The 26,580-nt window shown below is 43.1% G+C and overlaps 1 protein-coding gene across 1 annotated transcript in view; it reads right to left on the bottom strand.

Moving 5' to 3' along the window:
• Positions 1 to 11,234: 11,234 nt before the first annotated feature.
• RIPK4 (receptor interacting serine/threonine kinase 4) overlaps positions 11,235 to 26,580 on the bottom strand; it is a 37,148-nt gene continuing 21,802 nt past the window's right edge. The window contains exons 3-8 of the mRNA XM_068270387.1: positions 25,248 to 25,396; positions 24,641 to 24,690; positions 19,831 to 19,989; positions 16,872 to 16,978; positions 15,887 to 16,142; positions 11,235 to 15,006 (exon numbers count right to left, since the gene is read on the bottom strand). Of these exons, the coding sequence (XP_068126488.1) occupies positions 14,075 to 15,006; positions 15,887 to 16,142; positions 16,872 to 16,978; positions 19,831 to 19,989; positions 24,641 to 24,690; positions 25,248 to 25,396 (1,653 nt within the window). The 3' untranslated portion in view covers positions 11,235 to 14,074. The remainder of the gene's footprint in view (positions 15,007 to 15,886; positions 16,143 to 16,871; positions 16,979 to 19,830; positions 19,990 to 24,640; positions 24,691 to 25,247; positions 25,397 to 26,580) is intronic.

The following is a 26,580-nucleotide window of genomic DNA, read 5'->3' as shown; positions in this document are numbered from 1 at the left end:
GGAAAACCGCTTGGCTAATGAAAGTGAATGGGATGGTGCACACCAGAGCGGCTCGTTTTTTTTCCCCCCAAACGCAAACTGCTGTCCTGCAGCATTTTTTAGTTTTCTGAGGCGTTTCTGCCTCAATGTTAAGTATAGGAAAGTGGAAAACCGCTCTGAAAACCGCTAGATCAGAGCTGTTTTCCAGGCGTTTTTGTTACAGAAGCTGTTCAGTAACAGCTTTACTGTAACAATATTTGTAATCTGCTACACAAAAACGCTCCCAAAAACCGCTAGGCATGTTTAGAAAATCTCTCTAAACAGGCCTAGAATCGCTCTGAAATCTACTTCAAAAACCTTTAGTGTTTTGCAGATCTGCTAGAGGTTTTTGGTGTGCGCTGAGCCAAACTGCATAAGCAGGGCTCAGACCAGTAATTGATTGATAGGTAAAATTGTGGTACAGAGGAAGAATTCTACAAGTCTGCAAATGCCAGGCTAAACAGGTGGCTTTTCATTCTGGAATTGAATAACTCCAGGGATGGAGCTGTTTATTGGGTGTGGCAGGGAATTCCAAAGGGTAGGGGCAGCATGACAAAGCAAATTACGACTATTTCAAAACAATCAATCCTAATGTTTAAATAATGTGATGTAATATTGAACATCAAATTGATAAAAAAAAATATATACCGATGTGTGGGAGTGGAACTCTATACAGTTCAGCAAAAAATGTTGGTAAAATACAGCATGTGGTGTTTAATGCCTGGTACACACCATGCAATTTTCCTGTCAGATTGATGGGAAATTTTCCGGCATTCAATCAATTTTCAGCATGTTTGATCTATGCAATACGAATCTCAAAATAGAGCCCTTTCTTAATCGGAAGCAGACTAAACATGTGGGAATTTATAGAACAATGGGAAATTACCCATCGATCTGACAGGGATATTGCTACGTGTACCAGGACTTTTGCCAAATTCACTAATATTTTCACACATGCAGTAAGGGCCCGTTTCCACTAGTGCGGTGCGAATCGCTGGGATTCCACCGCTGACAAAATCGCATGCGGATGCGATTCCGCATGCGATTTTTGCCGTGATTTCGCATAGGCAGGCTATTAGCGATTTTAACCATGTCACTGCCTGGCTCAATGTACATTCGTTTTAGTGCGATTTCGCACGCGAAATCGCAGCAAAAAACACATGTGCGTTTTCCCCTATTAAATACATTGCCTGCGAATCGCCTGCATTCCACACGCAGGCGAATTCTGCAGGCCCTACCGTGCAGAAAAATCCTGCACAGAAAAACGTACCAAAAAACTGACAAGTGGAAACAGTCTCATCCACTTGTATTAGTTATGCGAATCCGCATGCAGACAACGCATGTGGATTCGCTCTAGTGGAAACGGGCCCTAATGGTTTGGTAATTTACCCCCCAAAAATGCATGAAAATTCAAAAAGTTTTTTTTACCCCGTGCGGTATTTCATTTAGGCTCGTTACACACCAAAAGCGTGCAGGAGAACGGCTCCTGCACACGTTGCGGCGTGTCGTCGGGAAACTCCGGTGCGACGCTGAGTAGCGGCGGTGGAAGTTAATTACCCCGAAGGGGAAGCGCCGATTCCCGACGATAAAATGCGCCGGGACGCGTCGTACCGCAACGTATCGAAACGCAGCGTCGGGTGTGAAAGGTAAAAGGAAAGTCTATAGACTTTCCTTTTACCTTGGTTAACGCAAAGTACAGACTTTGCGTTAAAACGCCAGAAGTGGGCTCTGGTGTGAAAGAGCCCTTAGGATTTGGAGGATTATTGCAGTGCATGGAAAACTGATGAAAGCTGTGATAGACACTTAGGCCTTGTTCACACTAAGGGCGTTTTTTTGCCCTTTTTGCAAGCCTAAAAATGCTTGTGCAATGACTGGAACACGCTTCCGATCTTACCCCTTCCATGTAGTATGTTAGCTTATCTAACAATGTATTCATAGCATTTACAATCTGTCAGTTCTACTACATGGAGTTGGCAAAATTGGATGTGTGTATGCAGCCTTAACCACTTGATGACCCAGCCTTTACCCCCCCCCCCCCCCCTTAAGGACCAGCGCTGATTTCACAGATCTGTGCTGGGTGGACTCTACAGCCCCCAGCACAGATCAAACACCAGGCAGAGCGACCAGATCGCCCCCTTTTTTTCCCCACTAGGGGGATGATGTGCTGGGGGGGTCTGATCGCTCCTGCCTGCGTGTGGCTGGCGGGGGGGGGGGGGCACCTCAAAGCCCCCTCCACCGCAGGATTCCCCCTCTCCCTCTCCTCCCTAAAGATCGGAGGTTGCACAGGAACGGATCTGTCCTGTGCAGCCTCTAACAGGCTCCTGCCTGTCATGTCACAGCGATCCCCAACCGCTGATTGGCCGGGGATCGCTGATCTGGTACAACGCTGCTACTGTTAACAGCGTAGTACAAATGTAAACAAAGCGGATTATTTCCGCTTGTGTTGACATTTAGCCTGCGAGCCGCGATCGGCAGCCCGCAGGCTATTCACGGAGCCCCCCCGCTGTGAATTGACAGGAAGCAGCAGCTCGCGCGAGCGGCTGCTTCCTGATTAATTAGCCTGCAGCCGGCGACGCAGATCTGCGTCGCTGGTCCTGCAGCTGCCACTTTGCCGACGCGCGTTATGAGTGCGCGGTCGGCAAGTGGTTAAGGTGGCCACTAATGGTCCAATTTCTAGCGAAACATCATTAGAGCAATCAGATATTCTAAATCGGAAGAAAAATCGTTCACTACACCATCAACAAACCAATCTTTGCTCCTATCACAACCAATCAAGAAAATCCAAATTCTGGTTTGACAATTTTTTATTTATAATCGTTCATAATCAATTGAGCCCATCAACTGAGATTATTTTCAACCAATTCAATCGGAATTTCACCCCTCTAACGATTTCGCTAGAAATTGGACCATTAGTAGCCACCTTTTGTGAACGCACACTTCAATAAATGTTTGGTAAAATCAGTTTCCTGCATGTGGTAATGCTTAACAGATGCCAGTGTGTTCCCTTTCCTACATCTCAGAAGCAATGCCAAGCACCTCTTTCAAATGGAGACACACCACAGAGCGCTTTTCAAATAGTTTTAATTTAAAAAATAAATAAAAATAAAATAATGCTCCCGTTGACTTGCATTACACACTGTAAAAATGCAACAAAATTGCCACAATTACCATTTTTATTTTTTTTAAAAATCACGATCATGAGTATTTTGCCGCAATGGAAATGCAAGACAATGGGACTTTTTTTTTATTAATTATAAACAATCCAAAAAGTGCTCTGTGGAATGTCTCCAGCCTACAAAGCTGACCTGAGCCCTGTCCACATACAAAGGTGCTCATGTGAAATGGCCAAATAAAGGCTGTAGACACACTAAAGGTGAACAATACATCAGGCGACTTGGCGGCCGATCGACCATCCGATTCGATGATTATAATCAAATCGGAAAAAATTTGGGGCTGCCAAGTGCATGCCCGACCGACAATGTGACCTGCTGCAAGATGTAGGGCCGACTTGCTCGATCAGGTGAGCGACTAACTGCGTGCAATTTTGGGACGATGGACGAATGCAACGAAACCCCGGCGCTGTCTCTGCGAATGTTAAATGTAATGGCATGTGTGCGACGTCAGACATCACTCACGTGGCCACGTTAGCAAGCAACTACGTAGCGCGCGTGTATGGCGAGCGGAATGCGCCCGGAACCAGCAGGGGACAAGCGGAGGCTACGGACATGTAATGTACAGTATGCGCTCAGACGGTATACTGGGGTTATGAGTCCAAAGTTCAACACTGTCACTGAATCCTTCCAGTCATTCACGGTGTCTCTTCAAACAATCACCTTGAGACGAGATGTGCATTAAAAAAAAAAGAAACAGCATATAGTGTAATACCATCAAATACTGTATAACCACCAACTTCCATGCAGCACACTTCAACCCAGTGTAGCACATAAAAGTAATCTAATGCGCACACCAGATGCAGTGGCTGCTCGTTCACAAACAGCAATAAAGGTCTGTTTTATATATACACTCGATCTGTCCCGGCTGCAGTAGCTTCTGATTTTTAGGATAGCCTTTACTCTCGTATGTATGTAAAGAAAAAAAAAAAAAACAGAACATAGTGCAGTATCTCAAAGCTTTATACACCACCACCTTCTCCCTGGTGCAAACACAGCACTCGTGCACTTCACCCCCGTGGTTCAACCACCAGTACACAAATGCACTCACCAGATTCTAATGCTGCTCTATTCCAAACAGCCAAAGCATTTTTATACATGTATTCCACTGCTGCAGTCTTCTATTCATCAGCTTGTAAGTCTAATATCACCTTAAAAACTCTGACTCAGGGGACTGCGTAGTACCTTACACAATGGTCATATTTGAAGCAGATGTTCTAGAGAAATGATCTTAATTTTTTAATGGGAAATGACATGGGTTTCTCCCAAAAGATACTTGCTGGTTGAATAAAAGTCAAAATTTGCCAGGGGTATGAATAATCATGAGCAGCACTGTATAACTTGCACTGGGCACCAGGAATTGGGGGTTAGGGACATTTGACATTAGGGGGATAACGTCTGGGTGGCGAGGCAGTCGGATGCGGCGTCACAAGGCTGATTCCTGATCAATTTTAGCTGCAAATCGATCGGGAATCGGCCTGCAGGGTAAGGGCAGCCAGCAGATCTCTCTCTCTAATCAGATTCGATTAGAGAGAGATTTGTCTCTTGGTCGAATCTGCCCATCATCGTTAGATGTATGGCTACAGTTTAGGCCCCATACACACAGACTATAGTCTTTGGAAAATGAAAGATCACAGACCAATCTTACCACCCTTCATGTAATATGAGAGCCATACTCTACACAGTCTTTTCTATGGAGCTGAACTCCCCATCAGGAAAAAATCTTTGCAAGATGCGGCACACACAGATGCTGTACAGACACAAAAGATCAGTATCTGCAAAAGATCTGTTCCTGCCAAAAATCCATTCCTGCAAATTGCAATTATAGTCTATGGGATCTGCAGATCATCATACACACGATTTAACTGACATTCATCTGCAGATCAAGCAATCATCTGCAGATCTGAAAATCCATCCTGGTGGATCTGATCTGCAGATGAATGTCAGTTAAATCATGTATGTATGATGATCTGCAGATCTCATAGACTATCATTGCAATTTGCAGGAATGGATTTTTGGCAGGAACAGATCTTTTGTGTCTGTATAGCATCTGTGTGTGCAGCATCTTGCAAAGATTTTTATCTGATGGGGAGTTCAGCTCCATAGAAAAGACTGTAGGTATGGCTCTCATACTACATGGAAGGGGTAAAATTGGTCTGTGATCTTTCATTTTCCAAAGACTATAGTCTGATGTGTGTATGAGCCTTTTAGGCCATTTTCCACCAGCGATCATTAGGCAGCTAAATGCCTCTCACTCTCACAACTGCCTGATAACTGATTGTTGCTGCCTGGTATCTGCTCACTGCTGCCTGGTAACTGCTTGCTGAGCACACAGCTCAACAGTCTGGGGAAAAAGAGGTCTAAAAGAAAAATCACAAGCAATTGCGGTTTTTCATCAATTGTGTTATACAATGCAATTTTGCATTTAACATTAGCAGTAAAAAGGTTTCTGTACAGTGTTAGCCAAACAATACAGTGGTTTGCAAAAAGTATTCGGCCCCCTTGAAGTTTTCCACATTTTGTCACATTACTGCCACAAACATGAATCAATTTTATTGGAATTCCACATGACAGACCAATACAAAGTGGTGTACACGTGAGAAGTGGAACAAAAAATACACAAGTCCAAACATTTTTACAAATCAATAACTGCAAAGTGGGGTGTGTGTAATTATTCAGCCCCCTTTGGTCTGAGTGCAGTCAATTGCCCACAGACATTGCCTGATGAGTGCTAATGACTAAATAGAGTGCACCTGTGTGTAATCTGTCAGTACAAATACAGCTGCTCTGTGATGGCATCAGAGGTTGTCTAACAGAATATTGGGAACAACAACACCATGAAGTCCAAATAACACACCAGACAGGTCAGGGATAAAGTTAGAGAAATTTAAAGCAGGCTTAGGCTACAAAAAGATTTCCAAAGCCTTGAACATCCCACGGAGCACTGTTCAAATGATCATTCAAAAATGGAAGGAGCATGGCACAACTGTAAACCTACCAAGACAAGGCCGTCCACCTAAACTCACAGGCCGAACTAGGAGAGCGCTGATCAGAAATGCAGTCAAGAGGACCATGGTGACTCTGGACAAGCTGCAGAGATCTACAGCTCAGGTGGGAGACTCTGACCATAGGACAACTATTAGTCATGCACTGCACAAAGTTGGCCTTTATGGAAGAGTGGCAAGAAGAAAGTCATTGTTAACAGAAAAGCATAAGAAGTCCCGTTTGCAGTTTGCCACAAGCCATGTGTGGGGATACAGCAAACATGTGGAAGAAGGTGCTCTGGTCAGATGAGACCAAAATTGAACTTTTTCGCCAAAATGCAAAACGCTATGTGTGGCGGAAAACACACACTGCACATCATTCTGAACACACCATCCCCACTGTCAAATATGGTGGTGGCAGCATCATGCTCTGGGGGTGCTTCTCTTCAGCAGGGACAGGGAAGCTGGTCAGAGTTGATGGGAAGATGGATGGAGCCAAATACAGGGCAAACTTGGAAGAAAATCTCTTGGAGACTGCAAAAGACTTGACTGGGGCGGAGGTTCACCTTCCAGCAGGACAAGGACCCTAAACAAAGCCAGGCAACAATGGAATGGTTTAAAACAAAACATATCCATGTGTTAGAATGGCCCAGTCAAAGTCCAGATCTAAATCCAATCGAGAATCTGTGGCAAGATCTGAAAACTGCTGTTCACAAACGCTGTCCATCTAATCTGATTGAGCTGGAGCAGTTTTGCAAAGAAGAATGGGCAAGGATTTCAGTCTCTAGATGTGCAAAACTGGTAGAGACATACCCTAAAAGACTGGCAGCTGTAATTGCAGCAAAAGGTGGTTCTACAAAGTATTGACTCGGGGCTGAATAATTACACACACCCCACTTCGCAGTTATTTGTAAAAAATGTTTGGAATCATGATTTTCGTCCCACTTCTCACATGTACACCACTTTGTATTGGTCTTTCACATGGAATTCCAATAAAATGGATTCATGTTTGTGGCAGTAATATGACAAAATGTGGAAAACTTCAAGGGGGCCGAATACTTTTGCAAACCACTGTATACGTAGGTAGAAAAAAACCCAAGTCTTGTAAAAGTAATACCTTTTAATAGCTAACTGATAAAGTTAAATAATGCAAGCTTTCTGGGATCTAGTCCCCTTCTTCAGGCATATTTCCAGATGTCATGTTTGCCATTTACCTGCATCAGTGTTTTACTTCAGCTTACATCTGGAAATATGCCTGAAGAAGGAGACTAGATCCCAGAAAGCTTGCATCATTTAACTTTATCAGTTAGCCATTAAAAGGTATTACTTTTACAAGACTTTCTACCTACAAATATTGGTTAGCTAACACGGTACAGAAACATTTTTACTGCTAATGTGAAATGCAAAATTGCATTGTATAACAAATTTCTACCTACATGCATTTACCATTGAAGCACAATCACTTCAAATTACAAAAAAAAAAAAAAAAAAATTGGGATTTTTAGCAAAAATCGAATCGCGTAGTGGAAAATGCTTTTCACTCTTCCCATGTTAAATTAGCATACCTGGCTATTTAAAAATTGCTAGCATTTTTTTGCGATTTTAAGTGAATTGCTCTCAGTGGAAAATGGCCCTATGAGCACTTTGAGTGCTTTTCTGACCAACAGCGCTTTGTGTATTTTTTTTTTTTTTTTTTTTTGTTAAAGTGAAGAGCTTTCCAAAAAGTAGTCATCTGCCCCTGTATTAAATGTGTAAGGGCCCGTTTCCACTATCGAGAATCCGCATGTGTTGTCCGCATGCGGATTCGCATAGCCAATACAAGTGGATGGCCCTGTTTCCACTTGTCAGTAATCCTGAGCATTTTTCTGTGCAGGAGAAATCTGCACGGAAGAGCCCTCAGAATTCGCACCCCGCTATGTGGATCGCCGCTAATGTATTTAATAGGGAAATCGCATGCGGTTTTGGCATGCGTATTTTACAGCGATTTCGCATAGAAACTAATGTTAAATCACACAGGCAGTGATATGGTTAAAAGTGCATAAATACTACCCTATGCGAAATCGCGGTAAAATACGCATGCGGAATCGCACCCGCATGTGATTGTCAGCGGGGAATCAGCGGCGATTCCGCACCGCACAAGTGGAAACGGGCCCTTAGGCTGAGTTTACACTGGCAACTGATACATTTTAACCAATCAATTCTGCACTCATCAGCTTTTCAATGTATTGGGATCATCCTATAAAATAAAATGCAAGTTTCCCTGCATCATCAACTGAATGGTTGGGTGTCCCTGGCTGCCTGGCTCTTCTACTGACCACATATGCTATTGCTCCGTTATTGCCTGATGAAGCAGGATCAAACCTGCGAAACGCGTTGCATATTTGGAGTTCATAAATAAAATCTATTGACTGTGTTTACTACAGTCGTTGTGTGTCTGCTTGGAGGAGGTAAGTCCACCACTGCCTCCTCTATTTACCAAGAATTTGGTTTTTAAGCTCATTTAGCTTCCTTTTATCCTTTTGGCACCTCTGTTCTCCTGCATAATATTTAGTCCACCCTGGGTGGAGGGTTGAACCCCCTTTTTCTCATCTACAGAGAGCGACGACTTATTCCTGAGTGGGGTCAGGAAAATCTCCCCACCTGCCTTTACAGTGGTTGCCTAATGGTAACCCTGGTTTGTGAGTATTAATATTTACTCTATCTAGTAACCATTTACCAGTACATATTACACTATTGGGCTCTTGGTGTTCCTTGTTTTTATCTGGTTGTGTGTCCCTGGCTTTTTTTGTACTGAGCATGTGCGCAGCCAGGGCAGTTAGGACAGGGCCGGATCTGACAGTTTGCTGTCTGTGGTTCACAGAGGTTCTCATTGCATTGTGGGAAATAACAGCTTTTTCCAACTGCCAAGCAAGCAGCTCCCTGTGTGCATATACTTCAGATAGTGGTGGGGAACAAGCAAGCACGACACGTAAGTGTGTCATTGCGGGGGGTAGCGGCTTTGACCTAGCGCCTTTTTTTTAACGGGCAGGCCTTTTTACTAGTAACGAATAAAAATGCTGCAGGCAGTGCATTGTGAAAAAGCTTTCAATTATACAATGCATAGACCTAAACACTGAAATTTCTCGATCTTGTGCTGCTCATCAGTTGTCACAGCCAACAGCTGATTCAGTGTAAGCCCAGCCTTACTTGCAAAATAAAATTTAAAAAGTGATTTTGATCATTTTAAAAGTTGAATTACCAAAACGTACACTCACAATGGTAGTAAAATAGTTTATTTATAAAAAACACAAAAAATGCTTAACAACTTAGAATGTGAGAAAAATATATGTGTACTAAAACATACACAATCCATAGATTACACTTATGTTCTGTCATAGAAAGAGCCATACAATGATAATATAGGAAGAGTTATATACACAGTATATTATTGCCAAATGTACATTTCAAATAACAGTCCTATTTACAGCTAAAAAAAAAATGAACAATCCCAGAATGATGAACATGGTTAAAGGAATGAAGATAATTCAGAGAGGATTTGCAACAGCAGTCACGTGCTGGGACAGATCAGCTGTGGCACTCTGGACGTGTTTAGGCGCGGCCTGTAATTTGGTGAATAAGGTGTTACCAGGCACGGAGCTGCTAGCAAGCTAGGTGGTTCTCATTAACCAATTCAGTGCTAGGAGTAAAACACTTGGTGAGGTCAGATCTATCTGTATCAATATCACTTCCCAGCATGCTGTGATCACCTGCCTCTCCAGGTGTTTGACTGCAACGCATTAATGACCGATTACAGTGACCCAATAATCCAGCAATATATTAGAGTACATGATCACAGATAACCCACAGTGACTACTGCACAGCTAACGTAAGGGCCCATTCACACTCAGGCATTTAGCAGGTGTTTACCACTAATCCCCGGCAATTGCAAGCGCTTGTTAAGCGCTATTGCAATGTTTATACGGTGAAGATCTCACTGCCGCAATTGCGAATTGTGATCACTCAAAAATCGTAAAAATGGCCATAGAAAAAACACTATCGTGTAAAAATTGCTGGCGCTAATCACTAGCTCTTTGTGATTGTAAGTGTGAATGGGGCCGTAAAGCAGTTTCAGGGGTTAGAGTATCGGCAAGTAGAAGCAACCAGTACTCTAAGGTTTGTTTCGCATGTCATTTTCCAGATTGGATATTCACATATGAATACAAATTCATACGTTATAAGCAGTTTTCTTTAAAGGGGTTCTTTGGTGGGGGTTTCTATCGGCCCCCCTGCAGCTGACATGTCCTGCGCCCTCTTTATACGATCCTCCGTTCCCCACTGCCAGTCCAATATTCGTCTAAATGGAGGAATAGTGCTCGCTCCCATGTGCGTCATCGGGAGCTTACTGCGCAAGCACAGCCGCAGTCTAGGCAGACACGCAATTAGACTGGGACTGGCTGGGGGCGGGGAAAGGAGGATCGCAGGAGGACAGCGCGGGACATGACAGCTGCAGGGGGCCCGACAGAAGCCCCAGGTACTTTTTTTTTTTTCAATCACCACCAAGGAACCCCTTTAATGCAAATTTGCATTTTTTTCTATTTCCGTTTCTCTACAAGGAGATTTAGGAAGGAAGTCATATTGACATTGAGCACGAACACCCGCAAACAAATGTGCATGCGAAAACGCACGTTATAACAGCATGCAGCGTCAACAAAATAGTAACCCCGCTGTCAGCTTTTCTTCTGGATGCAAATCTTGCATCTAATGGAAATGGGCACATAGTAATTCATTAAAAAAAAAAAAAAAAAAAAAAAAAAGGAAAAGCTATCATGTCCAGTCTTCGATTTGAGATTTCAGCAACTTGAAACTTTTCCCCGTTTTTGATTGTATTGCTTTTCTAGTCTTCAGCTCCTGTCAGGCTGGAAGGACCCTTGTGGGGACACTGCCTGAGTAATTTTAACAGAATTTTGTTCCACAAAGTAATACTTTTTAGTGCCTGTATACACACTGCTGCGCTTGCGCTGTGTTCTTAAAATCGCATCATATTTTAAGATTGAAAAGCCTTCATGGAGAAAAAAAAAAAAAAAAAAAAAAAAAAAAAAAAAAAAAAAAAATCGCATTGCACCAGTCTGTACAGGTCTTCACGATTTTCATGATATTCTTCAAGAGACCTTGCAATTAAAAAAAAAACGCATGCGATTTTACAAACCCTGCACAAGCGCAGAAGTGTACAGGCCCTAAAACTTACACTAACTGACAACTGTTGGGAATTTGCATTTTTCAGTTTGGAGCTTAGTTGGGCTCTAAAGGGAACCGGAGGAGAGACATATGGGGGAGTGGGGGGGGGCTGACATTTTCTCTTAAGCAATGCACATTGCCTGGCTGTCCCACTGATCATCTGCTACCAATACAGTTAGCCATAACCCCTGAAAAAGCATGCAGACCAGAGGATTCTGATAAGACTAGCTGCATGCCCATTTAAGGTGTGTGATTCAGACACTGAAGACAAAAAGTAGGACTATGGTATTGTTTAGAGGAAGGGTCGTGAAAATCTTAAAAATTTAAAACACCTACAAATAAGAAGTACGTTTTTTCGAGTAAAATGAGCCATAAATTACTTCTCTCCTATGTTGCCGTCACTTACAGTAGGTAATAGAAATCTGACATTTCTGACAGGTTTTGGACTAGTCCATCTCTCCATAGGATATTCTCAGCATGGCCTTTATTCTTTATAAAGACATTCCCTGAAAGATTTACATAAAGATGCTGGCCACCCTCCCTGCACACTATTTTGGCAGTTGGACGGAGCAACTGCCATTCACTAAGTGCTTTTAAAAATAAAGAAAACTTAGAAATAGCCCTTCTTCTCATAGGGGGGTTCTCAATCTGTTGGTAATGTCAGATTTCTACTACTTACTGTAAGTGACAGCAACATAGGAGAAAAGTAATTTATGGCTCCTTTTACTCTGGGAGAAATGTACTATTTGTATGGGTTTTAAATTTTACGATTCTCGCGACAGTTCCTCTTTAAGGAAATAAATATGGCAGCCTCCATATGTCCCTCACCTCAGGTTCCTTTTAAGTAATATACTGAAATTGCACAGCACCCCAGTGTACTCCCCAGGCTGTTTTAGCCGGGTGCTCCACCCGGCTAGTTTTGGTGAGCACCCGGCTGTCATCAGCTCACCTCCTTCTATGCTGTAAGCAGAGTTGTGCACAGAAGCACCTGCCCTGCATTTTCTCATCTTGCCCCACCCGGCTACTTTTTCAGGCCACCCGGCTACATTTTCATACCACCCGGCTAGAAAAAATTTCTGGGGAGAACACTGCACCCATCCCTAGCGTAAGGGAGATCTCAGAGGAAGGGTGACCCTCATAAAAACACACATTCATTGCTCTTCCACAATACAGATCGAGCAAGGATAGGGACATAACTTTCATAAAACACTAAGGAATCGGTTCTAAAAATCTGAGCATTAAAATTGCAATTAAATAAAAAAAAGTGTAACTGTACATTTCAGCTGCATATCTTAATACAGACAAATAGACCTCTGCTGGTTTAAACCACTTCTCTGGGTGACCGTAAAATCTGTACGATTATCCCCACTCTGCATCTGCTCCTGTTTGGGAGGAAACTAGCTATCAAGTCATTTCACTTTTTTGGGCCAATTGGTAAACCCCCAACAGCATGAGGCCTCAATCTCCTCATAATCTCCTCATAAGCTCTCTCATACATACTTCTAATGCTGGATCCACACCATACAATTTTTTTGGCAGATTTACCTACCACATTGATTTACAGCATGTCTGAGATTTGAGAATCGATCGATTTTTTTAGTGATTTCTGTTCATTTCTACGGAAATCTGTCAGAAAAAAAAAAAAGGATTCTCAGATCGGACATGCTGGAAATAATCGATCTGGCAGGTAAATCTGCCAAAAAAAAAAAACAACAACAAAAAAAAAAAAAACAAATAGTATGGTGTGGATCCAGCATAAGACAGCCAATGTCTGTATTGGGACATCCATCACAAATAAATCAAAAACTATTGATCCGACAGGACAGAAAAATCTCCCGTCTGTTGGTGGCTGGGCAGGAGGGGCAGTAGAGTGGTTGTGTTGCACACAGCAGCAGAGCAATTGCCTTTTAACAGATATCCTGCTGAAAAATTGATGTGCTGTGTGTGGTAAGAACAGATCCCTCTGATCAGATGACAGTTAAAGGGATGAATCGTTTTGCCACATTAGGTGGCAATCAGTGTATGTACGGCCACCTTTAGAGAAACTGCACTTGTACTCCGCTGTGTGCCTCAAAGTTAGCCAGAATTCTTCCACAGGATCTATAATAGGTTTAAGTTCTGATTAAACTAAAGATATAAAGCACAAAACTATTAACCAAGACCATTGGCCATACAGATTTACATAATTGAACATTTTTGTTCATGTGCCTTTCACTAGTTAATTTAGGAGGGATTTGAAAGGGGAAGGGGGGGGGGGGACTTGGAAAGGGAAAGGGGTGAACCAAAAAACACAAGAAAATAAAAATGCAACACTGAATGAATGAGTCTCACAAAGGACAAGATGGGTGTGCAAAACAAGTCCATTCATGGCCGATGCAGAAATGTTTTCCTAGAAGGACAGTTCATCCAATAAACGGACGGAAATCTACCCTCCAAAAGAAATAAAAAAAAATCTGAGGCAAGAGGAGCTCAAAAAATGTATAGTCCTTTACCTGGTTTTCCTCAGGATAAAAATAAAATAAAAAAAAAAAATATTGACAAGCATAAAAATTATACATTCTAGCTTTTTTTCTTTTATCAACCAAACAAGGGTGAAATTTATACACTCACGGAGCAACAGCAATACTTTAGTTCTTTACAAACCACTTCAGGAACTCCTAAAATAGTATCAAAAACAGAAGATCCTTATCAGATATTTTCTACAAACGCAATGGACTCCTCCTCATATCTGATTGTTGACTTATCATCCAGAAGTTTAACGGTGGAAAAATGGCGGTTATGGCTGGCAAGATCAAGGGCAGTTAGACCCTCTCGAGTAACAGCGTTGACATTGGCACCATGGTGAATGAGAAGGCGAGCTGTGCTGGTGTGACCGGTCTCCGCTGCGATATGCAAAGGGGTTTTTAAATGTGCATTGGGAATGTTCACATTGCAGCCAAGTTCCACCAGCATACGAGCCACACGGTATTGTCCTCTTTGGGCAGCCAGATGTAAGGGGGACCTTCCATCAGATGTCTGGGCATTGAGGTCAGCTTTGTATTGCTTAGCAAGAAGCTTCACAATGTTTAGGTGACCCTGCCAAGCAGCATAATGAAGGCACACCCAGTCGTCCATACCCTTCACCCCAATGTCTGCACCTCGCCTTAAGAAGAGCCGCACAATACTTTCCTGGCCGTGTTGGCAAGCAATGTGCAGTGGTGTTCGACCTTTGCTGTCTACTTCACTGAGAGAAGCATTCTTGTCCAGGAGAAGACGGGTGACTGCCTCGTCTCCGTTCTGAGCAGCAAAATGCAGAGCAGTAAAGTGGTCTTCATCTTTGACGTTGATGTTGATTTTCTTGGACAAAAGCAACTCCACAATACCTTTCAGCCTCTTCTCTGCAGCAATATGGAGTGGTGAGGAGCCCTTGGCATTGCTCAAGTTAGGACTAGCGTTGTACAGAAGTAGCAGCTTCACACACTCTTCTTGCTCATTTTCAACGGCCAAGTGGAGGAGGCTGGACCTTCCATCCAATACCAGCTCCACATCTTGGGGCTGTAGAATCTTTAGTAGCTTTGCATTGTCTCCAGCTACAATGGCATCAATCAGCTTCTTTTTCTGGATCTCTGTGGTGCTCAGATCTGGGCAGAAAAAAATAAATAAGAGAAGGTTAGTGCTGTATCTGACAAGCATAAATAAGGAAAAACCAAAAAGCTAAATGGAAAACAAACTGAGGAAGAATAAAACTACAAAAAAAAAAACATAACCCCTAATTACTATTTGTCTTACTATTCGCAATGGGCATATTTTAACACGGCTCAGTTTCAGTCCTTTGGGGGAAGGAGCGTATTGGTGATATTTCTCAAACTAAAAGCAGTTACGGTATATGTGGATCTTTGTTGCTAGTCTAGTGCTAGCACCTTACAAAATTATGGTCTTATTAAGCTGTGAAAAGGGTTTAGAAGTACTGGCATACCCTCCGGTCATTTTATGGTGGGCATGATTGGAAAATTGTAGTGGCCAGCTGCAGGGCCCTAAAACTAGAGCACTATGGGTGACGTTGGAAAAGGCCTTTAGTATAACGATATGGGGGGGGGGGGGGGGGGAAGCGGAACATAGCCATCACAAATCAAAAATGTAGGTACACATCCAACAAAGTACACAACCAACACCACGACAACATGACTTGTATTTTCCACACACCAACTGACTGACCAATTCTTATACATACTGCGTGCGCAAGCGAATTGACGGACTGCACTACATCCCCTCATTCAAAACAAGTACACCGTTCAAATGCTGTACACACGTGCCAACTGCACAATATTAGTCCAACAGTCGTGTGAGTTGATCCATTGGATAGATCGGGCAAACCGCCCGTTACCATTCACTGGTCTAGTTATCTGCCACGCGTACACACGCCTGATTTTCATCCAACAGGCCAAAAGCCGATGACAGTCAGGGCTGTTTGGTTGAGCAAGTGTACGGGCCTTAACTTTCAGCCATTGTCAGACAACTTACCAGTGACAGATCCTTCCCTTTCAAAAGACAAGGAGAGGGACCCTCGGGAGGAAAAGGCAGAGTCAATCGAAGAGATCCCAGAAAGTCGTTTGTCGCTGGTGGCCAGCTGTGGTTCCGATTCACTGTGACAAAGGCTGTCCGGTCCCTCCATGGTCTGAGAGATGCCAGAATCCAGCTGAGAGAGCAACTCTGACAAGCTGCAATCATTAATAATGGGCATGGGACTCTTCTTACGCTCAGGTTGAGCGGCCAAATCCTATAAAAAATAAAAATATACAGATATGCCATTAGCTCCTGGCATCACATAGATTTGACAACATAATGTATACATATTCATGCATAATAATCCACTAGGACATTAGGGAAACCCACCATTCACCTGGCTTCTTTATGTAGTCTGTGTGACGGCACCTGAACTGGCAAACCAACATATCCCTTATGGGAAAACAATTGGAAAGTTGCAATTGTTTTACAGTCTTGCACAACTCCATTTCAAGAATTGATTGTGCTGCCACTTTGTCACATAGCTTTTTATTGCATACATTTTATACAATCAATCCCCCACACCAAACTGAAGAAATTAATGGATCCAAGTTGACACTGAAACAAAAAAAAAAAAAGAACATTCGACTGGCACATTTTCATCCCCATGGGGGTGGAGGATTGAGGAGCACGTTGCCCAGCTCCCATGTTGTTCACACTTGGATCAAGATTCAGAGATCATAACAGCATCAGCACAGCCATTTCTAAAACGGAAGAAAGATGTGCAGCCAACATACTCATCTCGCTTCAAGGTGTCCTTTAATCCCCTCAAGTGAGTGGTTTAAGATGGCCAAATCTGAGCTGCAGCCACATGCTGCTGGGTTAGTTCTGGTTAAAACGAGGTCACTTTTCCAACCTTTTTTTTAGCTGTCACATGTTTAAAGAACAATGACTGGTATAAGCTCAACTGTCTACAGACCAACTTGTCCTACAGTTCAGTTACCTGAGACTTTGTGTTTTGGGTGGCCTCTTCCATCTTTTCCACACTTGGCAGGGAACCGGCTTCGTCGTCATGTTTAGTACACAGTAGTTCTGTCTCTGAGGTGATCTCTGGTGGGGGAGAAGACATTGTTACTACAAACATAGGTAATGAGTTTACATTTGCATTACTCAAAATGAATTTCAGTAAGAGAATACTCAGAAATGTCAAACTAAGCAGCCTGCTCAACCTGTCCCGTGTATTACCTACTCAAAATAGGCAGGTATTGGCACAATCACACCTAAAAGGACTACAGACTAGACATAGAACTTTTAAATTGCACTTTTCCCCTGGCACTCAAAGCGCTTCAGAGCTGCAGCCATTTTGGCCGCGCTCCATGGGCCAACCAGGATCTGTAGGGAGCCTTGCCCAAAGACTCGTTATTGATTAAACGTACTGCTTAAGCTGGGTTCGAACTATGGTCAAAGGCCCAAATCCTCAAAGGCAACAGTCTTACAGGTACGCTATTCAACTGACTACACAAGCAGGCACGTGCAGAGGGGGGTGCTTTGGATGCTCTAGCAACCCCCTTTCTTTTACAGGCATCATGTGGGCCCTTCCAGGACCTGAAACTGCAGATGCTCAGGAGAGTTCTCACTTCAGTAGCTCCCTCGCTTCTATTTCCTATACTCCTGCAGTGCTGCCGCCCTGATCCGCCCTCCCTCCTCCTGCCTCGTGAGCTCACTGTTCAGGAGTTTGCTGCCCCGTTATTCAGCAGCTGCGGTGAAGAGAGATAGGACGTGTTTTGCTGCCTTGTCAATCCCCCTCTGCCGAGGACAGCGTAAGCAGCCTGTGTAATGTCAGCAGCACAGAATCAGCCGGGACGGCACAGGCATGCCTCAGCGAGTCTGTAAATCACTGTGCATCACACTGTTGTCCCTGTGCATTCAGCCAGCCAGCTGCAGAACAGATGTGAGAGTGTCTCAGCGAGATACATGTGATATGCATCTGGAACATTCAGGTGGCTTTCAAAGGGAAAGGGGGAGGAAGGTTGAAGGGACACACATTTCTTCTGAGTGCTGTGCTGTACAATTGAACCTGTGCTGAAACCGTGTGATTGAAAGGGGGCAGTTTAAGGGGTGTTCCCTCTGTGCCCTCTTATGTCTTTGTTTCCTTATCTTCCCCTGTACTCCTCATCCTGTCCTCAGGCTCCTGTCTTTCTGTACCAGCTGTTTCTCTCTGCCCCAGCCTGCCAGCACTAACATCCCTTTCCTGTGCCACAAGGGCTACCCCACACTTCCGAAAATATCCCATGTCTTTCCAGGAAGCTCTCCGCGGTCTCCATCCTCATCGCCTTCTTCGCCATAATGACATCACCAGGCTGGACTTGACATTTGTAATGGCATGTCCAGACATAAGGTGTTCGTATAGCGAGGGCTACCAGTATATAGTCATGTCACTGTCCTCTGAGGAGCTCACAATCTAATCCTACCATAGTCATAGTCTAGTGTCCTACCATATTATTATTATGTATTTATATAGCACTTACTACTTCTGAACTACATTACAGAGCACATAGTCATGTCACTGACTCTTCAGAGGAGCTCACAATCTAATCCTCCCATAGTCATAGTGTAATGTCCTACCATATTATTATGTATTTATAATATAGCACTGACATCTTCTGCAGCACATTACAGAGTACATAGTCATGTCACTGACTGTCCTCAGAGGAGCTCACAATCTAATCCTGCCATAGTCATAGCATGGGTATGTACGCATTCCAGGGGGGCACCACTTAAGGGGCACCCTTCCTGCAGACTTCCCCCTTACAGTTGCTGCAGCGCCTCTGTCACTCATACTGTGACTTACTGGTGGAGGAGCATAGAGGGGATAGTGTGGGCGAGGTCTGATGTACACAAGTCTCACTGAGGCATAACTACTCGGGAGCAGCTTCTACATGGAATCCTAGGGCCAACAGGAACCCCAACCTCTTAAGTCTTGTTGTTCGATGGTTCTATCTTGGGGCTGCTGCCTCCTCGGTTCTCAGTGATGCGTCACAAGCAATCAGCCTGGCAGATGGTCTCTGCTGAGTGCAGGCCAAAAGAATAGTTCTTATATAACCCCGCCCACTGTCACACAACACACCTTCGGCGCTCCTACCCCCTCCATAACAAAGCATGTCACTAGCCTACAAACTGTTGCCTGAGGGAGCAAGTCTCAATGCCCAACAAACTACAGTTTTCGTAATGGTGTACAAGGCTTTACCTGCTATCCGACACACAAGCCCCTCCCCAAGAGAGGATTTTGTGATCACACTCATTATGGATGGGGGAGGAGTCATGTTGGCAACATTTGTTAATATGACCCCTGGCACTGGCAGGTAGGCCCTCTGGTAATGAAGTCACTATGGGAGAGGAGGATGTGAACATCCGGGCTTGTAGTTGTGCCACTGGTCTCAGACGTTCACTCTAGATTCAGAAAACCTGACGGCTGGAATGACACAGGACTTACAAAATCTACTGTTCGGAGCTATTGCAACATTAGCATTTAGCAGCCTTCGTAGCTGCACTGTCAGGACTTGCAGGCAGTGGGTCGGCCACATTCCTGAGTGTAGAATCAGCTACACAACAGAGGCCTTCAACTCCCATCCAACTGCAGGGAATGTTCACATACACACAAAACACAATGCTGCAGGCTCGGCCCACTTCCGCCAGAGTGCTTGGCAAGAGGTCTGTTTACACTTTTATAAAGAATCTCAGCTTATGTATTTACAGGCACTCCACTCACCGAATTGTGAACCTTTGTCTGCTCCATTTAAAACATACGCTTTATGCATATTACAATGCAGAAACATTTCTGTGTCATTGTTTAGAGTCTTCTGCTCAATAGTTTTGTAAAAAGGATTGCATGCTCAGTATCCACTTTCCCCACATTACAGCAGCCACAGCGGTGTACAGAGTCGCACGGCAGTGAGCCTTACCTTGAAAGGTTGGCCGCTTGCTGGGTTTATCTTGCCAGCATCGCTGCATCAGTTTGATCATATCCTCGCACGGCTGGGGTCTACCCCTGGGAATGAGAGACAGGTCGGGCCGCAGGCCACCTCCAACCTTCACCATGATGTGCAGAATGTTCTTCTCCTCTATTAAGACACAAGTAAAAAAAACAAAAATGAAGAGAATCTGACAGAAAATAAACAAAGATATTCTGTAATCTGAATGCAGGAGAATTCCACAAAAAGATCTGATGCCCTAGAAATAAATTCATATTTCAGTTCCAAATTCATATCTCCCAACTTTGAGTTAAAGGGGCTCTCTGGGGAGGGGGTTTGAAAATAAAATCTGACACTTACCTGGGTCTTCCATCAGCCCCCTGTAGCTGTCATGTCCCGCGCCGATCACTCGTTCCCCGCCGCCAGCACCAGGCAATTATTCGTTCCCAATAATTAAATACAAAAACTCAGATCATAAGCTCGATATAACCCTCCCCTAACATTCAATTTCCTAATCCACCATGCCTCACGTTTTAGGATCGAGATTATGATCTGAGTTTTTGTATTTAATTATTGGGTTAACATTTATTTTGGGGAGAATTACTGTATTGCATGTTGATTCAGTGTAGGAATTATGTATAGTTATGGTTAATTGTAATTGATCAGAAGGTGAAGTACTTTATGGGGACTTCTTATATTCCCTTCATAGCCTTTTTGCATGAGGTGGATTTAAATTCCCCCTCTAGCGTAGCCGCAGATGGTTGTTACTGGAAGCATGGTGGGAGATACATTTTTCCTCTTTTAGCACATTCCTTGTGCTGTAAACGATTTATGCCATCACTTCTGTACCAGCGCCGTTGGATCTGACGTGCTGGTAATGTTTATATTTACTCCTGTTGTCATGGCACTGTGCTCTATTTAGTAGGCTGAACAGTATGCTTATGCATGAGCTGCGCCCTGATTGGTGCTCTGTCAGCCTTTGTATCTATTGGCTACTTATTTATGATTTAGTGCTTCTCCGCGCGCCCCCCCCCCCCCCCGATGTCATGACCGGCATTCTCCGCTCTCCTATGCGGAAATACAGACGCTCTCGGCGTGCTGCAGTGGGGGACGTCTGACAGGCTCTTGGCATGGTATGTGTATCTTTCTAATCTAGTTCCCCATCAGGTCCACTTCTCTGTGGGATATGATTGGCCATGGCCTTTTTGAATTGATTGGCTAATATGATCACTTGTGACTACATAAGCAGGTGTGGTTGTTTATTGAATTTAGGCGGAGTGGCTTGAGAAAGAGCTATCAACAGCAGGCTGTCGCCGCCAAAGCCTATTTTTTTTACTGACAATTGTCATTTTAATGGCATTTCAATAAAGAGCTTATTTTTATTCTGGGTGCCAGACTTTTTGTACGCATGTTTGATAGGTCTCATTGGTATGGAGACCTCTGGCTAGGGCACACTGGAACTTCTTTTGTTGAGTGCTCCTCCACTCCCTACTTTTTTGCATTTGGTAAGAAAATTTTAATGTAAAAAGGATGGGAATAAAGTTTGGAGAGAATAAAAAAAAAAAAAAAAATTCACGTGAGAAAATGCATAGATTTCCACAGATCTGTACATCAGTCCTGAAAGAGACACATGAGGAGAAAAGAGGGCCAGAGGGATTTGGTTCCCAAAGTGGGACTTTTATCATTTTCTTTAGCTTAGCATTCGTTCTGAATGCTGAAAATAGCATTTCCGATAACAGAACACCTAAATCGGCATACTTGTTCTGGGTCAGCGATTAACAAAGCGAAAGCAGAGGATCAGCACAACGTCCAGGCAAGCAAATAGCTCCCTCCCCATTCAGCTCACTTCTACTTTCTCCTTGTGTGACAGGAAGTCTGAAGACACCCGTCCCTGCATTGTAACCTTCTGCACACAACATTTTTCCTCCCACGCAGAGTCATTAAACCACCAGGCAAACCACAAGCATAGCCTGGAAGCAGCAGGCTAGATGTGCCCCGGCTTGCCTGGGAAGGAATCAGGCAAGAGGCCGTAAGTCTATGACTGACAATGTGAAGCGTGTCACACCAACCTGGCCGAAAACCCGAGAGACAGAGACTTGAGAAACTATGTAGTAGTAACTGGAATTTGCATGCAAACGCCTTTATAAAATCAGAGACCCTACAAAGTCTCTATTCAATGGTTTTAGCTGTATCATAAGATCTTTGTTATGCCGTGATTTATAGGCTTCAGATTGAAGCAGTGCAGGCAGCAGGGTGAGGTAGTAGAAGAGGTTTTTCTCTGTTCCGCTCGTGTATGCAGCAGTCTCATGTGTGTACAAGTGCTGGCGTTTCATCAGCCAGCTCCTTTGATATCAAAAACATTTACGTAACCGTGGAGCCAAATAGAGCATAACCTTCACAAGAGGAGCTAGGTCAGCCAACTGAGCCAAACATAAATCACCACCTGTACTGTACAGAAGGGAAACCGCTGAGATCACAAATGAGAAGGAGGAACATGGATTGTACAGACAAGGATAATACAAAAAGGGCTTAAATAAAAATTCCATATAAAAAAACAGAAGGTAGAGAGATGAGACTGTCACCCAAAAACAGACTGGCAAGCTCACTCCGGATTGCCAAGCTACACCGTGCTCACAGCAATAGTGTAATCCAATTAAGCCAGAGTATTAAAGATCTCGGCACCGATGGATTACTGCTTAAATTATTTAAAGGACCACCATCGCGGAAAAAAAAGTAGGCAGTTAAAAAAAAAAAATTGTGACAGATGACAGGTTTTGGGCCAGTCTATCTTTTTAAGGGGGATTCTCAGGGCTTTCTTTGTTTTCAACAGCATTTCCTGAACAGTTGCAAAATCTAACTGACATAATAGTGTGCAAGTGAGTAGGGAGGCTGGCTGGTATCTTGCTATTTTGGCAGTTAAACTGTTGTTCAGGAAATGCTGTTGAAAAAGAAAGCCCTGAGAATCCCCCTTAAAAAGATGGACTGGCCCAAAACCTGTCATCTGTCACATTTTTTTTTAACTGCCTACTTTTTTCACGATAGTATTAGGTACATCAAAAACAGGCAACAGGAAAGGCCTGACAGCAGATTCAGGGGAAGCCACGCTTCAGAGGCCAAAAGGGGGATGGGTTCCTGTGAAACGAATGTCAGGCTGCACTCTTTGTTGCGCATTTTTGATGTACCTAACAGATTAAAGAATTTAAGCATTAACCCATCGTGGAGAGTTTTTTTTTTTAAAGAATTTTTATTAAATTTTTAAACAAGTAACAAATCATGTTATTTCAGAAGGTTTGGTAATTCAGCTGGATTACATAAATGCATTATAATTACCGTGACATCAATCAGAGCAGTGACAAAATCTAGATACATTCAATAGTTATTGAAGAGCTAGGTCTCAGGAAAGATTTACATCAGAGGTATATTGATTATAGAATCAGTATTTGATGCGTTTCCAGCATAAGTATCACCATAATTAAGCTTGTATAAGGTCCTGTAGAGTGGCCGTGATGTTAAGATTCGGGATAATGGAGTCTGTTGCTCTTACCCATCTATTCCATACTTTGTCAAATTTTTAAAACTGGTTACGTGATTGATATGCGAGTTTGTATAGTGGTAAAGCATCATTAATCAACTTTTTCCAGTTGGATAGGGAAGGTGGCACAGAAAGTTTCCAATTAAGTATTATTAATTTCCTAGCGTAGTATAGGAGTATGCGGATTAAGGACAATTGATGTTTATTACATGGAATATCTCCTATAATCCCCAGTAGGCATAGTTTTAGGTCCAAAGTAATTGGTAGATTTAAGGAGTCCCTCATGAAGTGCAGTACTGACTTCCAGTATTGATTGACCATTGGACAGGACCATACACAATGTATGAAATCTGCATTACTCAGTTTACATTTAAGGCATCCACTACTCGACATAGGTTGCATTTTAGAAAGTCTCAGTGGGGAGAGATATGCCTGGTGGAACCATTTGGTATTTATTAGTTTGTCCTGGGAAGCAATAACTGTTTTAGTATAAAAATCCATATGTTCCTCCCAATGTTCTCTGTTATCGTAGGATCAGCTATTAGCCATTTTTCTCTAGTAGGATATGGTTTACAGGAGGTATTATTTGTCATCAGGAAACAAAAAAAAAACAAACAAAAAAAAAAAAAGTAGAAATCTTCTTGGATCTGTCTTTGTTTAAAAGTTATTTCTCTAATTCTGATGGGGATAGGGTTACATTTACTAGACCAAGTTGCATTTTCAGGGCATGTCTTAGTTTGAAATATCGAAATAGAGCCGGTTTCGGGAGACCAAATTCGACTCTAAGAGTTAAAAAGCTTTTATGGAGAGATCTTTAATACTCTGGCTTAAAAAAAATAAAAAAAAAAGTTTTGCATTATAAAAGGATTGTTCTACACAGATTTCCCGAAAGCATTAAAACCCACTGTGTAAGGCACCTTTGGTGGTGCCAAAACAGTGAGCATGACCAGTCACCAGGTTACTGGCTGTTCTTTCCTTCAACCATGTTTGGTGGGTTCAAGCCAGTTCATACCAGGGACATCTTACAAGACCTGCCCTTTTGGAAATGGTCTATTAGCCATCACAAATTGGTCATTGTCAAAGTTGGTCAGATTTTCTTTTTTGCCTGACATTTTTTCTTGCATTCCACAATTACTCAAGAAGTTACTGTTCACCTGCTGCCCAATATAGCCCACCCCTTGATTGGTGCCATTTGAATGTCAAAAAATACACATACAAATTCCACAATGGAGAAATAGAAGAAGATCTATTCATATGAAAGAGACTTACCTGCAAAGGGCTTTTGTTGGGTAAGGATGCCCCAAATCACAACTGAAAAGCTGGAAGAAAAAGGAAAAAAAAAATCACTAACAATCCATACAAGATTATGTGGTAGCTAAGCTCATACAACTGTCTTGTTAATTGACCATTACACCAGCAGAATCCTCACTGGAAATAAAACTAACATCTGGGTACTCACTAGCCAAGCCGTCTGACCGTAGACTTGTGCATGTCCCTAACCCCCCCCCCCCCCCCTCAAAACTTGCCATGTCCTTTTCTTAGTAACTGTTAAAGAATGTTGCACTGGGCGTCAGTTCGAGGCAGAGCTCTTTACTGATAAGTTGTTAGTCTAAAGGCTAGTGGCGCAATCTGTTGCTATTAAGGTTGAACGATGGCACAGAGCACCATGAAGTGGCTTTAAACGGGAAGAGTGAGGAGGGTAATGAAAGGTTCAGCCTGTGCGCAATCAAACCGATCTGGCACTCCAGATCTCTCGCCAACACGTAAGGGCTGACGGACATAAGCTACATTTGTGGCATAGGCAAGAGTTACTCAGAAAGGCTGAAACAGCACAAGCTTGGTATAGAGACTGCCCCAGTACTCAAAGTCTCCTCACCTGTAGACGTCATGTTTGGTGTCAAAACTTCGATTCTTTTCCTTGAAGCGCTCAGGAGGCAAGTAAGCGATGGTCCCGCAGATCCCATCTAAACTCAGTTCATGGGAGTTGGATAAGCCATTCCACTTGGCAAGACCGAAATCCGAGATCTAAAAAGAACAAAAAAAACAACCTTAGGGCCAATTCACTTTCCAGCTCACACAAGTACCGGTACATACAGTGCAAGGAAACCTCCCACAGCATCACAGTAGGAGAGATCACCTAACATTTCAGACCTACACAGCTGTGACACCTCAGATTTGTCATGGTTAGTAAACCTGAATCTTTTCTAAATGGGTCACATTAAGCATTGCAGAAAAGTTCCAGAGATCCCTCTAGAAAGCATAGAGCTGTCAGCAGAGTACTAGCAATGCTAGTCAATTGGCACTCTCTCCAGTTCCTTTCTGCTGGTGAGAGATTAACCTTTTGTGGTTAGCACAGCAGAGCAGAACAGTCTTAAGGTGGCCATACATTGGTCGATTTGCCATCAGATTCGACCAACAGATAGATCCCTCTCTGATCAAATCTGATCAGAGGGATCGTACGGCCATCTTTACTGCAAACAAATTGTGATCGGTTTCAGGCTGAAATCAATTCACAATCTGTGGAGCTGCCGCAAACTGGAAGCCGAATTATTGTTTTAAAAGTTACTTCAGCTCAGTCGTTAACAGCGCTGAAGTTACTCCCTGTGCGCTGCTATAGCCGTAATTCCTATTACGCCCTATGGTGGCACCGGCTGCGCCCAAATCTGGTTTCAGCGGGTTAGTGTGTGGGGGCTTTTAACTATTAAAGTCAGCACAAAATTACATTAAAGGATTAAAAAATTGACACATTTTTTCCCCCAAATTTTGCATTATGATTACACATTGTAATTGTGAATATGGATGCAAAATTACATCTATGCAAAATTTGTGGTCATCACTAGATATTGGTTAGCATTGTTCAGCGTTTTGGGCATTGCATTTCGGTGTTTTTTTTTTTTTTTTGCAAATTTACTTACATAAGATATACAAGAGCATTAAAAAGGGTTATAAGTAAATCATTTTTCTGTACTTTGTACAAGTTTTTTTTACCCAGTCTATTTTAAGACTCTTCAGCGAACAGGATCTACAGAACTGTGCCCTCATGTTCTTGCCATCATTGGCAGTACTCCACTTATAATTGCAGTTATTGGAAGTCACTGTTGCAGAGAGCTGTGTCCCAGGGAAGCAGTCCTGACCATAGAACATGAGCAGGTAGGAGTGCCGCTCCACAACGTACACGCAGGTCGCATGGGACAGGCAGTAACAAGTCT

Source organism: Hyperolius riggenbachi, chromosome 2 (assembly GCF_040937935.1).
Source record: "Hyperolius riggenbachi isolate aHypRig1 chromosome 2, aHypRig1.pri, whole genome shotgun sequence".
NCBI lineage: Eukaryota > Metazoa > Chordata > Amphibia > Anura > Hyperoliidae > Hyperolius > Hyperolius riggenbachi.
Note: the sequence above shows the minus strand (reverse complement) of the source record. Positions and strands in the feature narration are given on the sequence as shown.